The sequence below is a fragment of the Trachypithecus francoisi genome, unplaced genomic scaffold (assembly GCF_009764315.1).
Source record: "Trachypithecus francoisi isolate TF-2019V2 unplaced genomic scaffold, Tfra_2.0 Lachesis_group20, whole genome shotgun sequence".
Lineage (NCBI taxonomy): Eukaryota > Metazoa > Chordata > Mammalia > Primates > Cercopithecidae > Trachypithecus > Trachypithecus francoisi.
Window position 1 is genome coordinate 18,952,445 of NW_022681466.1, and position 16,574 is coordinate 18,969,018.

The 16,574-nt window shown below is 44.7% G+C and overlaps 1 protein-coding gene across 1 annotated transcript; it reads left to right on the forward strand.

The window, feature by feature from the left end:
- The first annotated feature begins 8,145 nt into the window (after positions 1 to 8,145).
- On the forward strand, positions 8,146 to 14,501 carry LOC117067013 (keratin, type I cuticular Ha3-II). Its single transcript, XM_033183062.1, has 7 exons — positions 8,146 to 8,573; positions 10,001 to 10,083; positions 11,374 to 11,530; positions 12,441 to 12,602; positions 12,694 to 12,819; positions 12,996 to 13,216; positions 14,044 to 14,501. The coding sequence occupies exons 1-7, from the start codon at positions 8,226 to 8,228 to the stop codon at positions 14,159 to 14,161; spliced, it is 1,215 nt and encodes a 404-aa protein (XP_033038953.1). The 5' UTR covers positions 8,146 to 8,225; the 3' UTR covers positions 14,162 to 14,501.
- Positions 14,502 to 16,574: the final 2,073 nt, after the last annotated feature.

The window sequence follows — 16,574 nt, forward strand, 5'->3', positions numbered from 1 at the left end:
ATGCAGGAAACCTGGCCTTCAATACCCATGCTTGCCTTGCCTTGACTACAGGGCCCTTGGCAATTTTGCAAATCCTCCCCAAACTTCACTGCTATCTCTGGCTCTCACCCTCATCAGAACAGAATGTTCTGCTTCCCTTTCTCCTAAACTGCCTGAAGAACCTACAGAGACTGCTTCTACAGAAACTGTTCAAAGAGCAGTGATTCTCTCCTCTCAACCTCTCTGCTGCTCCTGACTTGATAATATAGATACCTGCTCCTCCCTCGAAATGCACCTTCATTGATTTCCATAACCCTGCACACTCTGGGTCTTCTTGAAATATCGCTAATTATCTGTTCTCTGTTGTCTTGTTATCTGTCTTCCCCTTTTTGTCCCAAATGAAGGAAACACCTATATTCTCAGCCTTCTGTCTTGCTCTTTCTACGTCCCTGTTCATGTAGAACTAGCCCCTCTGTGCTGATGACTCCCACATCTCCCTCTCATCTCAGCTTGGTTTCCAGGTTTTCTGTTGCGCATATGACAGTTTCATTTGGTATCAGGTCATTACTGACTGTTTTTTCTAAGACCACCAGATCGGGCGCAAAGGAACCAGCGACTAGGCAAGGGTAGGAGCAAAACTGCAAGTTTATTTTGGTCACCTAGCTTCAGGGGAAGAAGGTGGGTAAGGAGAGGTCTGTTGGCCTCTGGCAAATGAGGCCCACAGAGTTCTCCATGCTGCCCTCGGACGGAGTTCCGACAGTCCCGACCGCAGTGGGGAAGCTGGGAAGTCCGCGCGTGGCACTGGTCCCGAGCGGCTTTTCTGGGAGTGGGAGGGCGATAGGCGGGGCACGGGCGTGTCTGGCGGCGTTCCGCAGGTGCGACCAGGTAAATCTTGGTCTCTTCAGATTGACGTCACCTGGCGCACGCCCAGTTGGTCTGCACCTTCCCGGGCGTCGGCTGCATTTTCGCGCGTGCGGGAAAAGTTGGGGGGATGAAGAACCCGGAAGTGCGCCATCTTGCCTCCGTTCGTCCAAACAATTACATCATGTTTAATCGGACTAAAACGTATTTTTCCCAAACTGGTTCATCTTGCCGCCCACTTGTTATACCTGACATGTTGTCCTCCAAATAGGCCCTTTAAATGCCGTCCTTACCTTTCCCCTCTTCAAGTTTATTCTTTCCCCTAGATCTTTGCTCTTATCCATAATGTTCTTCCAGAGCTTCTTTATCATTTCATTTTCTATAATTCCAAGAAAGGCCAATGTTCATTAAGCATCTCCCCCAAAACATTAATCTTGCCCCACACCCCACTTGCCTCATCTCTGAATTTTTAAAACTTTCAATTTTATAGGCCACAATCTCAATTATCCGTTTAATTTAATCCTATCTGATTAACACAACTACAATCAATCTACTGTGTGTGCCAGGTATTGTGGGCGGTACTGAGAAATACAAATAAGTGAATCCCAGTCTCGGCCCACAGCATGTCTTATAGTTTAGAGTGCATGAGACAAAGCTACAGCCATCATAGACAAATATCAATGTGGCTCAAGAAAGGTGTGGATAAAGAATTATGAATTTCAGAGGTGTGAGAGAATGAAAAGAAGAGGCTCCAAGAAAGAGGGATCACTCAGTCAAAGCCTTGAAAACCCAACTATTCTGTTGATATAAATTTTGTCTGCCTGTCTCGTTGACTGCAGGCCCTTCAGAAGAGGCAATACCGTCACCTAATTAAAGCCTATGTAAACCATGGAATACTGTAAGTGGAATAAATAAGGAAGAGTAAAACTAATGAAAATTCACGAGGTTATTAAAACTTTATATACTTCCCATAGTTTCAACTTCAATCAACAATTACTGTATGATATTAGCATAATTCTGAAATAAAGTTTGCTGGGAAATGTCTGGTCGGATGAGTATGTGTAGGCCATAGAAGAGGGAAAGTTTTGGCCAGGCACAGTGGCTTACACTTGTAATCCCAGCACTTTGGGAGGCTGAGGTGGGTGGATCACGAGGTCAGGAGATTGAGACCATCCTGGCTAACATGGTGAAACCCCATCTCTAGTAAAAATACAAAAAAAAAAAAAAAAAAAGCCAGGCATGGTGGGACGCACCTGTAATCCCAGCTACTCAGGAGGTTGAGGCAGGGGAATTGCTTGAACCCAGGAGGCAGAGGTTGCAGTGAGCCAAGATCGTGCCACTACACTCCAGCCTGGGTGATAGAGTGAGACTCTGTCTCAAAAAAAAAAAAAAAAAAAACGGAGAAGAGGGAAACTTTTCTTGAGCATGAACTTTGCCTGGAGGAGTTGTGAGGTTTGTTTAGAAACTGACAACCCAATTCCCAGCCTAGAACAGAGGGTAAGTGTGGTAATAGGAGATGAAACTGCAAGGTAGTTAGGTAGGAGCATGTTTGGCAGTGCTCTGAATGATTATGCATGAAATTTTCTTGTAAGGGAGTTTGCCATATGATGTATCTGGCTGCTGTGTACAGGTTGGGTTGTGAGGAGTCCTAGAAGCTGGATGAAATAGAAGGAAGATCAATTAGTAGGTGAGAGACAATAAGGACTGAGATAAGTGGACGTGAGTGAGGCAGAAGAGGGGTAGATTTTAGAGGCAAGGCTTAAATATGGAAGCTGAGTAGAGGTAGAGGAACAATGGAAAGAGAAGGAAGGAAACTAGTACTGATCACACACTATATTAGTCAGGGTTGTCCAGAGAAACAGAAACAGTAGGCTATATATAGATACACAGAAAAAGATTTATTATGAGGAATTAGCTCATGTGATTATGGAGGCTGAGAAGTCCCATAATCTGCTGTCTTCAAGGTGGAGGCCCAGGAAAGCCAGTGGTATAGTTCTATTCCAAACCCAAAGGACTGAGAATCAGGAAGGCTGATGGTGTGAGTCCTGGTTTGAGACTGAAGCCTCAAGAACTGGGAGCATTGATGTTAGAGGGCAGGAGAAGATGGATGTCCCAGCTCAGCTCCATTCTCATTGGCAGTGCGGGACTGAGTGTAAGAGAAACAGTGACAGCTCTGGAGAGGGTTTGTGGAACTAGCCCGAGTTCCATTTTGAGGTGTCTGTATCTGTCTTTGCTCAGCATAGCTTACTACTGATCTGGCCTATTCTCCAGACCCTCTCCTGCTTCTCCCTGAAGGGTCAGTAAGGGAAATAATTTGCCTTTCTTCTGCCTTTTGGTTCTATTTGACTACCCACATTGGAGGACACCTGCCCACACTGGTAAGAGTGATCTTTACTCACTCTTCTGATTCAAATGCTGAGCTCTTTTAGAAACACCTTCACAGACATACCCAGAAATAATGTTTTACCAGCTGTCTGGGCATCCCTTGGCCCAGTCAAGTTGATACATTAAATTAACCATTACAAACACCTACTATGGGTCTGAAGATTTTCAGCCTGAGAAAATGAAACAACAATGAGTCTCCATTGGAGAGACCTGGAGAAGAATGACTAGATATGAGGGAGATGTCAAAGAGCTGGGTAAATAAAGATGATAATTAGAGCTATAGGAATTGTTAAGACTGTCCAATGGAGGCTAGCAGGGTATAGAAGAACCTTGAGGAGCAGTGATAGAAACCATAGAGTTGACCTGGGGCTCTCCAAAGTCCTTGATGTGAGGTTCAGCCTTGCTTTTGCCAGATCTTGAGGACAGAGATGACATCTGTTTATAAGCAGTTTGAGAGGGAAGTGGAGAAGCACCTTAAATGACATAGAAGTCAAAAGAAGTTGGAGCTTTAATGAAAGAGTTATCAGTAGCATCCAGGGCAAGGACGGTGAGAACCAGACAAACCTACTGTTAAAGCAACGGGGAGACTCCTGGTGACTAAAAAGAGAACAGGGTCTGTGGGATGCTGAGGGAAGAAGCTGTATTTCCATGTTTTTTCATGTCTGTCTCAAATCACCAACGTGATAGTGAGCGTAACGCAAAAGTTCAACACAACACATTTGTACTCAGCTGACTTTGCTTTATCTTCTGTGTACTGTCAAAAGGTCTTAGCATCTGCCCTCTCCCCTGATCTGCAGAGCAGGATACATATATAGGTTTTCATTCCATGTCTGAGTGGGCCCTGGATCCAACTTTCTCAGGAAGACTAGCACCATTAAATTACACCGTCCTGGATTGCGTCATGCTCTTGTCTATTCTAGACTGAGTTGATAGTCTAGAGTAGTCAAAAACATAGCATAGACCTCGTGGGAGCTGAATTATGAGAACACATGGACACAGAGAGGGGAACAACACACACCGGGGCCTTTTGAAGGGCAGAAGGTGGGAGGAGGGAGAGGATAAGGAAAAATGACTAATGGGTACTAGGCTTAATACCTGGGTGATGAAATAATCTGTAGAACAAACTCTCATGACACAAGTTTATCTATGTAACAAATCTGCCCTTGTATCCCTGAATTTAAAATAAAAGTTAAAAAAACACATAGCATCGATGAACTTTATATTTTTCTGACTTGGCTTGGTCCCTGAAGACTTCAAGACTCCATTCCCTTTGGGAGTCCAGGACTGAGTGTAAGAGAAACAATGGTGGCTCTGGAGAGGGTTTGTAGAACTAGCTCCTGAGTTCTGTTTTGAGGTGTTTGTATCTGTTTTTGCTCAGCCTAGCTTACTGATGACTTGGCTCATTCTTCAGCCGCTCTCCTGCTTGTCCCTTATTAGAAGCCCCGTTGAACAGGGCCAAACCTGTTGGCTTAGCTCCTGAATTACCCCTTCAATTTCTCCTCTCAATGTGCTGAGGCTGGAGGATTGATAAATTGGCAACAGTTGCCTTTATGGAACAGTTTGTGGAAGCCCTATCTTCTGCTCTTCTAGGAAACTCTAACGGACTGGCCCAAAACCGTGGGCTGGGGTTGGTATTGGACAATGTTTCTGTTTTTCTAATTCCCCTCTGGGATCCCTCTTTGGCAAGAAGTCCCTCTTCTTGCTCTGTGTGCATGCAGTGATACAGCTCCTGGCCTCTCCTTCTCATTTGTACACATTAAAACATAATTAATTTTCAAGTAGCCCAGTGTTACTTTGTATTTCTAAAAGAATGCATTTTACATTTCTCATGGTGAGAATTTCAAGCACAAGAGCCTGGACATTGGAGAAGATAGCTTTGGGAAGAAGGAGGAAGGCCTCCTAATGCCTTTGAAGTTCCACAACAAGGAAGGTGGCCTCAGCAGAAGACCTGTCCTATGTCCACTCCATGGTTAAGCATTGCTGGTAGGTTTTCGTGTACTCTCTTCTACGGAAATAGCCTGGGCTTCCATAATAAATAGCATCCTTAAACCTCAACTGCAGTTTGCTCACATCTTAAGACCAGAAGCCTCAACCACAGCATCTGCCGCAATTACATGGGCATGTATAAAACCTTTCGGTTTGTTAGGATTTGATTTGCTCATCGTGTTTAATGAAGGGCCATTGAACAGAGACAATAGCATCACCCACGTAAAGGTAAGAATTCGCAGTACACAGCAAGTGGAGTAAGTAAAAAGCAATTGCCTTCCAGACTTTGTGAGAAGCTAATTGAAACTTGGCTGTTTTCTCAAGAGACCCAAGTTCTTCCAACTATTAGTATACAATGGCCAAGTAGCTGTGCAGAAATCATGGTTACTTCTACTTAAGATGTGGGAATAGTTGTGTTTTCCAAACCCTGACCTCCACTTTTAAAGACACAAGGAACTTATCTCTGGATTATTCCACTGTGACTGAGGTAGAAGCTATAGCAATGGTTATAGAGATCCCCATGGACATATTTACTAGTCTGTGACACATTATTCCTTTCCTTTTCTTTAAAAAGTGCCGTTGTCAGATTTTTCTCTTTTGAAGCTTGGGGCATAGAAGAAGGAGAGAAGAACACAAGATAATTAGAGAAAAGCTAATGAATTCAGCTATTTGCTTTATATTATTTGATCTCATCCAATAGGACTTTAATCGGCCTGGTACTGATTTTAAACGAATATGCCCATGCCACATCTCACTGATTGTGGAATCATTTTAAAGGTAGAGATTCAGACGAGGCATGGTGGCTCACTCCTGTAATCCCAACACTTTGGGAGGCCGAGGCGGGTGGATCACCTGAGATCAGGAGATTGAGACCAGCCTGGGCAACATTGGGAAACCTGTCTCTACTAAAAATACAAAAATTAGCCAGACACATTACAGGTGGTGCGTGCCTGTAATCCCAGCTACTAGGGAGGGTGAGATAGGAGAATCGCTTGAACCTGGGAGGTGGAGATTGCAGTGAGCCGAGATTGCACCACTGCACTGTAGCCTGGGCAATAGAGCAGCAGAGTGAGCCTCTGTCTCAAAAAAAAAAAAAAAAAAAAAAAAAAACCAAATAAAATAAAAATAAAAATAAAAAAGTAGAGATTTGAGCAGGAGGGGCAGAAAGTTGTGGATTGTGATTGTAGAGGTGGATATCAGTACCTTCAATGCATTCACCCTGGAAGACCACATGTTTGCCCCAAATCTGCTGTCCTTTATAAAAGCATATTTGAAGCTTCTCCTTGGAAATGACTTCCAGAGTCACCCAAGAAAATGCACATTATTATTTTGCAGTCACAACGTGTTTCTGACCCATTAAAGATGCTATGCAGCTTGGTTATTCACCCTATGCACTAGGTGTGGTTTCAAATGACATCTGGCTGGTTCCAAAAATAAACACACCCTTAAAAGATGAAGATTGGCCTTCAATGAGGATAACCAAAAGAATGTGTCCCAGGCTGTGAGGGCAAGTTTGAAGGAAGGGTGATGTGAGAAATGGCAGATCTCCTGTAGGAAAAGAATTCTTGTATGGCAAGACTTAATATGTAGCTTCCAAAAGGAACAACTTGGAGTAGTATCTTTCAGAATTTGAGCACTGATAGATTAAACATAAAATCCTCGTATTTCCTAGCTCCATCTGGAACACATGAGAGCAGAGCATCTGCTTGCCAAAATGTGCCAATGGTCATAAAATGCCACTTCACGCACATGACATAGTGGTGGCTTTGCAGGGCCATTTACTTTGGAGAACTAGGCTTGGATATTTCTCCATCAGATCAACCAAGGGTTTCCTTTTTTTTTTTCAAGCTTCTAGTGGGTACAATGCATTTTCACTTAGTAAACTTCCTTCCATCAGCATAGAAGTGACTTTTGGTTCTTTAATAAATAAAAAACAGGCTTGTTATTTTGTGGCCCATTCTAATTTAGGATATTGTCAGCACTGATTGAGTTCAGTGGAGCTCAGTCTGTATTTCTGCATTATTGCATCTCAGTACTGAAAAGATTGGAAGAGAGAGACACGTAATATGACAGAGAGAGTGTGGACATTGGAATTACAGAGATCTGTTTTGAATCCGGGCTCCATCACGTAGGAGCTCCATGACCTTGGGAGACCTCTCAGAGGCTTCATGTCCTTATCTACAAACCCTTGCAGCATTTTGAGAGGACTGAAGGAGCTGGTGCATATGAGGCGTCTGGCACAGTGCCTGGTGCACAGTGGAGACTCAGCAAGCAGGACCAATCACCAGTGACAGAGTCACACTGTGCACGGGCATGCAGCACAGTGCTTCATGCAGAGTAGGTGCTCCCAAAATTTTAGTTTTCTTAATGTTCTTGTGAACACTGAATACTAGTAGAAACAGAGGTGAGTGGCTTCCTGCAGCCCCATAGGAAGAGGGTAGAGTTGTCTCCATCTGTCTGGATGGAACTGCAAAGGGACCCTGAGTCAATGGCCTTATAAGTCGGCTTCCAGGATTCCCTATCACATAGTCTAGTTTCTAGATGGGTTTCCTCACATGGCTTTTCTCACAGAGTCTTAATTGAATATGAACTGCATGAGACACAAACCTTTCCTCATTTAGGAGAAAGAGGCACAGACGTGCCCCCTACTCTGGGGACAGGGCCCAGCTGTCACTCTAGCTCAATGTCCCATGGATGAGCGCTGCTGCGGGCAACGTTGGTCACTTTGAAGCCAAACCATGAAGCTCTTACTTAACCAATCAGCATGTTTTGTGAGGAGTCCTGACTTAGCAAGAAGCCAGAGTAAAACATTTTATGAGGTATAGGACTCAGGTGAAGTGGCTAAATAACAAATGGAAAAATCAGCAAAGGAGGTAAAAAGGGGGAATGCTTGACACGGTTGCCACACCCACTGCTGACAGAATATAAAGCCCTGGAGAGGACCAGGGCTTATCCCAGGGAAAAGGAATCAGGTTTTGAAACTGACTTCCAGAGCTCCACTGCCTCCCTGCACCATGCCCTACAACTTCTGCCTGCCCAGCCTGAGCTGCCGCACCAGCTGCTCCTCCCGGCCCTGCGTGCCCCCCAGCTGCCACGGCCGCACCCTACCCGGGGCCTGCAACATCCCTGCCAATGTGAGCAACTGCAACTGGTTCTGCGAGGGCTCCTTCAATGGCAGCGAGAAGGAGACCATGCAGTTCCTGAATGACCGTCTGGCCAGCTACCTGGAGAAGGTGCGTCAGCTGGAGCGGGAAAATGCGGAGCTGGAGAACCTCATCCGGGAGCGGTCGCAGCAGCAGGAGCCCTTGCTGTGCCCCAGCTACCAGTCCTACTTCAAGACCATTGAGGAGCTTCAGCAGAAGGTGAGGAGGTGGGCCCCACACTGCCAGCTTAATTACTTCTCTATGTTTAACATACTAACCTGTGAATGGATCTAAGTCTGTTCACAGTAATGCTGAGAATGGTAAAGACATAGATTCACTGGCTTAGGTATGACATCAAGTAGTCTTAGAAAATCTGTTGTGGAACCACAAGGGAAGGATGCAGGCTGGTGTTAGAGTGAAGCATTAGACCAAAATCCGTCATAACAATCTTATATGGCTTCTTACTCCAAACCAGAATATCTGATTTTTTGGTTTGATTATGATATCCTGGTTTTGTTTTCAGAGCATTATAGCATTTTAAAAAAGTATGCACCTGATTTATTTTCTATGCTAAGAATTTCCTAAGTAAATCTCCAAATATTTAAAGCTTTTCAAAGCTGCAGCAAAAGATAGCGTTTATGGCAACACAAGAGAGTCGTTGACTCCAGCAGTATCTACAGACATATGGACCATCCTCTAGAGCAGCCATGTATACAGATGACAATATGGGGCCATCCATTCTGGAGGACAAGTGGATATAAGTAAAGAGTCCACAGAGAATTGGGACTGAATACCTGGTGTAGGTTAGGGAGGGATCCCAGAAGAGGCAATATCTGAGTAGGGTTTGAAGGATGAGTGGGAGTTTATATCCAATTGTACAAGCCCTTGATTCTTGGAGGGAATTGACTGTCCACTGTTCTGTAGATCTGGAAAAGTAGATGCCAGGAAAGGGTTGTGCTATTTGAATATCATTCATTTATTTACCCAGAGTTGGAGAGTATTAGGCACAGTGCTGGGATGGGGGATAATATACTGAGTAAGATGGTCTCTTTCCTTCAGGAGCTCACAGTCTAACAGGGCAGATAGATGTGGAAACAAAATGATCACACAAAGGTCATAAGAAGTGTTATCGATTAAGTATGTGGGCTACACAAGGAGTCCTGCTAGTGGGTGAGGGCATTCTGGGTAGAGCAAGAAGCTTTTTGCAAAGGCATGAACAAGGGCAATATGAGGGGAGAGTGGAGAGAAGTCAGCAGGTGGAACAAAGTTGGTGTGTGTGTGGGATAACCAACTTGTTCTGGCTTGCCTGGGACTTTTCCCATTTTAGCATCCCGGGAACCCCTCAGTCCTGAGTAAACTGGGATGATTGGTCACCCCACCCTTGGGTGACCCTTGGATGCCCAGTAGCCTCAATTATTGCAGGAAGTCAGAAGCAGATAAGAATAGAATTCATAATGAATTCACATTGGTTGTCCTGGTTTTGAAATGGTCAGTTTTATGATCAAATCCTCCTTTTACCCCAGAGCTGAAAATCTGGAAGCACTCAAAGCTATTTGGGAGGAATGTGGCTGAAAGAAAATAGCATTTCACTTTAAGGCACAAGGCATTTCTGGTATAACCCATTTCATGATTAATCCTATCCCCAGATCCTATGCAGCAAGTCTGAGAATGCCAGGCTGGTGGTGCAGATCGACAATGCCAAGCTGGCTGCAGATGACTTCAGAACCAAGTAAGATTTTCCTAACCATCAGAGCAGTCTCATAATGGACAGGCTGAATTGCAAAGTGATGAGCTCCCTATCCTGGAAGTGTGGAAGCAGAAATTTCTGGATGATATTGGGAGGATTCCTGTATTGGGTTAAGATCAGGTTAAATGTCAAAGCCTCTTCAATAGGTGCTCAGATTCTGTGTTTTAAGTTTTTTTTTTTTTTTTTTTTTTGAGATGGAGTCTCCCTCTCTCATCCAGGCTGGAGTGCAGTGATGCGATCTTGGCTCACTGCAACCTCCGCGTCCCGGGTTCAAGCGATTCTCCTGCCTCAGTCTTCCTAGTAGCTGGGATTACAGGCATGTGCCACCAGGCCCAGCCAACTTTTGTATTTTTAGTGGAGATGGGGTTTTACCATGTTAGCCAGGCTGGTCTTGAACTCCTGACCTCAAGTGATCCACCCACCTCAGCCTCCCAAAGTGCTGGGATTACAGGCATGAGCCGCTGTGCGCAGCCCTGTGCTTTAAGTTTGATTGTAAGACAACATCCATTCTTATTCCTTTTCAACCCAATGTCTGGACTAAGTTTAAAAGTGATTTTCACATTGATCTCTTTGTATACGTTAGTAACTGTCAACCCACCAAAAAGAAGTTATTAAACCACAAAAACAGGAGGCAAAATCCATTTCCTTTCAGAGAATCAATCAATACTTTTAGGTATGACCATTATTACGATCATGAGAATCCTTTGCATTTTCCTGGAATCTTACAGTTTACAATATAATTTTACCTATATCATCTTCAGTCCAACCCTGTGAGGTGTTAGTTTTGTCTTCATTTTACAGTTGAGGAAATCAAGGCTCAGAGAGATTAAAGTATCTATCTACAGTCATTCAATGACAAGACTGGCTCTAACTGACTCTGAATTCAGTGTTTCTTCTACAACACTAAATTGCTTCTTGGCGAGGCTGGAAAGGATGGCAGGACAACCTGGAGCAGGCTTACGAAGGGCACTGATTCACTTGAGATGGCAAAAACAGCAGGGCTTAGTTGATAGCAACTTGTAAATGAGATTTTTAGAACAAACGTAGTTCATGTTAGACTAAACTATCCACAGGCATCCCACCAATACCTTTTATGTGTGTCTCAGTGACAAAATAGACCTTCTCACTCAGTACAGGAGTATTTTCTCCCTTAATTTTTTAAAATTCAAAATATTTCAAAATATAATAAAATTGACTAAGTCAGCCAAGTAAAGCTTGAGAAACAAAGACTTTTTTTTTTTGACCTCTTTTGACCTCTGGCTGTGTGTGCAGGTACCAGACGGAGCTGTCCCTGCGGCAGCTGGTGGAGTCTGACATCAACAGCCTGCGCAGGATTCTGGATGAGCTGACCCTGTGCAGGTCTGACCTGGAGGCCCGGGTGGAGTCCCTGAAGGAGGAGTTGCTGTCCCTCAAGCAGAACCATGAGCAGGTAAGAGTCTTAGCCCCCAATATCCCAATACTGAGAGCTCTGTGATCCCCCTGAATAGGATAAGGTAGGTCTTGATTTGCTAAGCACCCTAGACCTAACAACATTTTGCTGGTTGCTCAAAATGTACTTTGAGACTTGCTGGGGAATGAGTGACAGCTTCCCTTTTTTACATAAAGGAGTGTGGTAAGCTGACCTATTGCCCCTTGGGACCCAGACATGTATGGCTGAAAGATCACACAAATATCTTTAAACTACTGTCTACTGTTTGATGCTATCTATTAGCTTCTGAAGAGGTGCCATGTTAAAGATCGAGACTGGAAGGAGATAGAAAATATTCTTATACTCTGTTTCATCTAGATAACTAGAACTCAAGCTGGATGAACGGATGGATGGATGAATGGATGGATGGATGAACTAAGCGATGGGAAAAATGGAAGAAATGAAAGAATTCAAATAATGGTTGATTCAGATCTCATGGCTGAATGCAATACAGGAAATCAGATGCATGTCTCAAACATTAGATGTTTTGATGATGAAAACGTGTCATACTCTAGTAGTATCCCATGAAATAAATAGGAGGAATGAAACCTGGTTTCTCTATATTTAAGTAGCAACAATTGTAAGCCAATTATCATGCCAGGCTTATCACTGAGCAAAGGGGAAATAAGAAAGAAATGATAGAATCTTGGATTGGGTAGAAATATTAGCAATCATTTAATAAAGCAGCCTTATCATACAGATGAGGGAAGGGATTCAGAGAAGAGGCCAGAATCTCCAGAGGCGGCAGCTGGGCTTCAACTCATGTTTCCTAAGTTGCAATGCAATCCTCTTCCCATTATATTGAACTGTCTCAAAGAGGTTATTGATAGACTTCTTTCTGTGGGTTTATTTCTTCTCTTTTCTTCATTAGGAAGTCAACACCTTGCGCTGCCAGCTTGGAGACCGCCTCAACGTAGAGGTGGACGCTGCCCCTGCTGTGGACCTGAACCAGGTCCTGAATGAGACCAGGAGTCAGTATGAGGCCCTGGTGGAAACCAACCGCAGGGAAGTGGAGCAATGGTTCGCCACGCAGGTGGGCATCTAAGCACGTGGCCACTCAGGACCCGAGGTGCCCCAGGGCCCTGGAGGCAGGGTCTGATCCTTTCTCCCCTTGGGTGTTTCAGACCGAGGAGCTAAACAAGCAGGTGGTATCCAGCGCAGAGCAGCTGCAGTCCTACCAGGCGGAGATCATCGAGCTGAGACGCACGGTCAACGCCCTGGAGATTGAGCTGCAGGCCCAGCACAACCTGGTGTGTATTGTTCTGACCTGCTGGTGAGCGATGGGAAATTGGGAGGCAGAGTCCTGGGGACACCCTTGGGGCCACACACTCTCCTTAGCTCTTGGAACTTGTGAGTATTTTTGGAACCCCATGGAGGAACCCTATAAGGAGCAGCTCTCTGACATTCCTGATCTTCCCCACCACAGCGAAACTCTCTGGAAAACACGCTGACAGAGAGCGAGGCCCGCTACAGCTCCCAGCTGTCCCAGGTACAGAGCCTGATCACCAACGTGGAGTCGCAGCTGGCGGAGATCCGCTGTGACCTGGAGCGGCAGAACCAGGAGTACCAGGTGCTGCTGGACGTGCGTGCCCGACTGGAGTGTGAGATCAACACGTACCGGAGCCTCTTGGAGAGCGAGGACTGCAAGTGAGTACCTGGTGGGCGGCACCCCTGCAAGGCACAGTCACTATTCTACTGTAGGATAAAACAGGGACTTTGAAGATCAAGTTTGAGATGCCAACCTGTCTGTAGAGGCCAGAGTTTTATATTACAGCTGTGGGAAGTACAGGATATTTATTGCTAACATTACCCGGGCTAATTATATTTTCTTTTACAAAAGATAGACATGGGACTTGACTGCTTCCTCCAGCAGAGATTTTTTGGATGCTTATGGGCAAATAAACCTTTTTATCTTCAGGACTGTCTTGTCACCACAAAAAGGAAAACAAAACTGTAACAATGATCACTTTCTCTGATTTAAATGGAACTTTCAAATCCTCCGTTTCATTAATTCTTGTTAGAATCATCTGAGGCAGGCAGAGTGGGACTCATTATCACCATCTTATAGATGAGCATTTGAGTGTCAATAGGGATGATGATCAATCACTAACAGAATATGGCAATTGCCAGCGAACATAATATTTTTATGAACACAATCTTGTGGAATTTTCATAATCCTGTGTGGTTGGTACTACCAGTCCTACCTTACAGGTGGGAAAGCTGAGGCTTAGAAGGAGGAAGTGACTTTCTTGTGTGTCCAGGGTCATAGAAGGAAGGCTGGCATTCCACCTTACATGTTCTTTGCTCATTTCTGCCATTGTATCAGAACTCTGTAGAAGAAGGGATGCAAACAAGGCATGGCTTCCTAGGACATCAGAGAACGATTTCTGCTTGTTTCTATGTCTCTTTGGGTTGAGCCTCCCTTGTTTGAATCACCCTTCTCATGCTGACAGTATAATGCTTCTGCATCCCAGGCTGCCCTCCAATCCCTGCGCCACCACCAATGCATATGAAAAGTCCATTGGATCCTGCGTCACCAATGCTTGTGGTCCTCGTTCCCGCTGTGGGCCCTGCAACACCTTTGGGTGCTAGATACTCTGGGGCCAGCAGGAGTATAGCATGAAGACAGAATTACCATTGATGGGCCAGTTCCACATCTCTGACAACCGTCAGCCAGCAGACCCCACCCTGAGGCATCACCACAAATTATGGTCTGGAAGGAGAACAAATGCTCAGCGTTTGGGTCTGACTCTGAACCTAGGCCCACTTGATCCTCCTCACCCCAAGCCCTTCTCCTGTACTCAGTTTGGGTTCTGATGGTCAGAGGTTGGAGCTGTGACAGTGGCATACGAGGTGTTTTGTTCTCTCTGCTGCTTCTACCTTTATTGCAGTTCCCCAAATCGCCTAATAAACTTTCCTCTTGCAAAGCAGACATGATTCTCATTTGTATTCATTGTTTTCAAAGTGTTGACTCTCTGTGTACTTCTTATAAAGCCACTTGAAAGCAGAAGGTGGACTTTATAGGTTAATCATCTCCTAAAAGGTCTTCATCACCTTCATTAACATTCATTAAGCACAGTGAGTCCCAGCATCCACTTAGGCCAGCATAAAACAAGTGGGATCACTAGGACAAGAGGCCTCCTCTGAATATGATAAACATATTTCTCATGGGACCTTACTCAGTAAAATGCAACGGATAGCATCTCTAGACAGTTCCACTCTTTCTTTTAAGTCCCTACCAGAGGATGACAGAAGTTAATATTTACTGAACACCTACCAAATACCAGGAATTGTGCTACTCATTTTTTCTCTTCCTCACAGTGAGGAAGGATCAATGGCAGGACTGAACCCAGAATTCACTCTCTGCTTGTCGGTTACACATAAGGTGTAACTATGAGAGGATAAAACTGATTTCAAACAAGCACCCAGAGCTTATACATCCTCCTGGGGAGACACAATGCTGTTAGTGCTCAAAGCATCTTTGAAACTCTCTTTTGTGAAATACTGAATAACTCAATACTAAAAAGCACCACCTTGCCGTCTTCCATATTTGAGCAATACCCAACCTATTTTGAAAGTGTTTCTTTTCTCACTTGAATTGTTTAACCATGGGAACTACATATGAATTTTGGGACCCTCCCCCTCAAACTTATTTAGAATCAAATTAGGATATTACAAGTCAGGCGTCTGCAAATGCTAACAATGACCACTTTCCTGATGCCTGGCTCCTACTGGTGCCTAACTGATGTCTAACCAAGGTTAATGGTTCCCATCACTGTGCATGCTGTGGTTTGTGCCAAGGCCACTCCCCCAGTCTGCAGATTGTCCCCAGATTAACCAATCTGCTAGTTATGTCTTCTTTCCTTGAGATGAAGCTTATACTATCTCCCTTGCTGTTCCATCATCACATGTCAGTCTTAAATTCTTAAATTTTTTTTTTTTTTGAGACAGAGTCTTACTCTGTCACCCCAGCTGGAGTGCAGTGGCATGATCACGGCTCACTGCAGCCTTGAACTCCCCAGGCTCAGGCTATCCTCCCACCTCAGCCTCTTGAGTACATGGGACTACAGGCATGCGCCACCACGCATGGCCAATTTTTGTATTATTTGTAGAGATCAGCTGGGTTATCCACACTGGTCTTGAACTCCTGGGCTGAAGCGATCTGCCCACCTCAGCCTCCCAAATTGCTGGGATTACAAGTGTGAGCCACTGCGCCTGGCCAGTCTTACATTCTTGCACTCTCGTATTCTAGTTCATTTAATATCTACTCCTTTGTTGTTGATGTTGCTGTGGCTTAGGCGGGAGACCTTGGGAGATCATCTGAGTGGTACTCCATGCTCTGCTCAGAATGTCTTAGACCCAGTTTGTGGACTCTAGCCTCTCTTTCCTCAGGGAGAGTTCATTCCCCGGAGCCGCCTCCTTGCCTCATGCAAATCGCCCTTGTTCAATTTATCCCGGCAGTTCTCCACACATTCTGGGATTACTGTCCACTGATAGTTACCTCTCAGCTGCCTTCACTGGGAACAGTGTCTCCCAAATACCCTGTTGCATGCTTTGTGAGTGAGAGTTCAAAGATCTCAACACGGTAAATACACCTTGTTCTTAGTGTTCAATGTATAAAATATTAAGCAAAACTTGTCTCTATGTTTGATGGAGTTGTGTCAGCGGGAAACGTGGGTCTAGGGAAAACAGTCCTTAGTTCTTATCTCTGCCATTGTGCTTTCCTTGGAGGATAAGAGAAAGGAGTGTCAGGGAGCTCACTTGTTCTCAGGACAAAGCTCTTCTGAAGTATCTGGGAAGGGTCAGTGTCACTACTGAGAAATAAAACTAAAATCCTAAGCCCCCCAACTGACTGAACAGACTCTGTCTTGGCCGAGGGTACCAAAGAGAAACCTTAAAAACAGATTCACACATATGTTTATTGCAGCACTGTTCACAATAGCAAAGACTTGGAATCAACCCAAATGCCCAACAATGACAGACTGGATAAAGAAAATGTGGCACA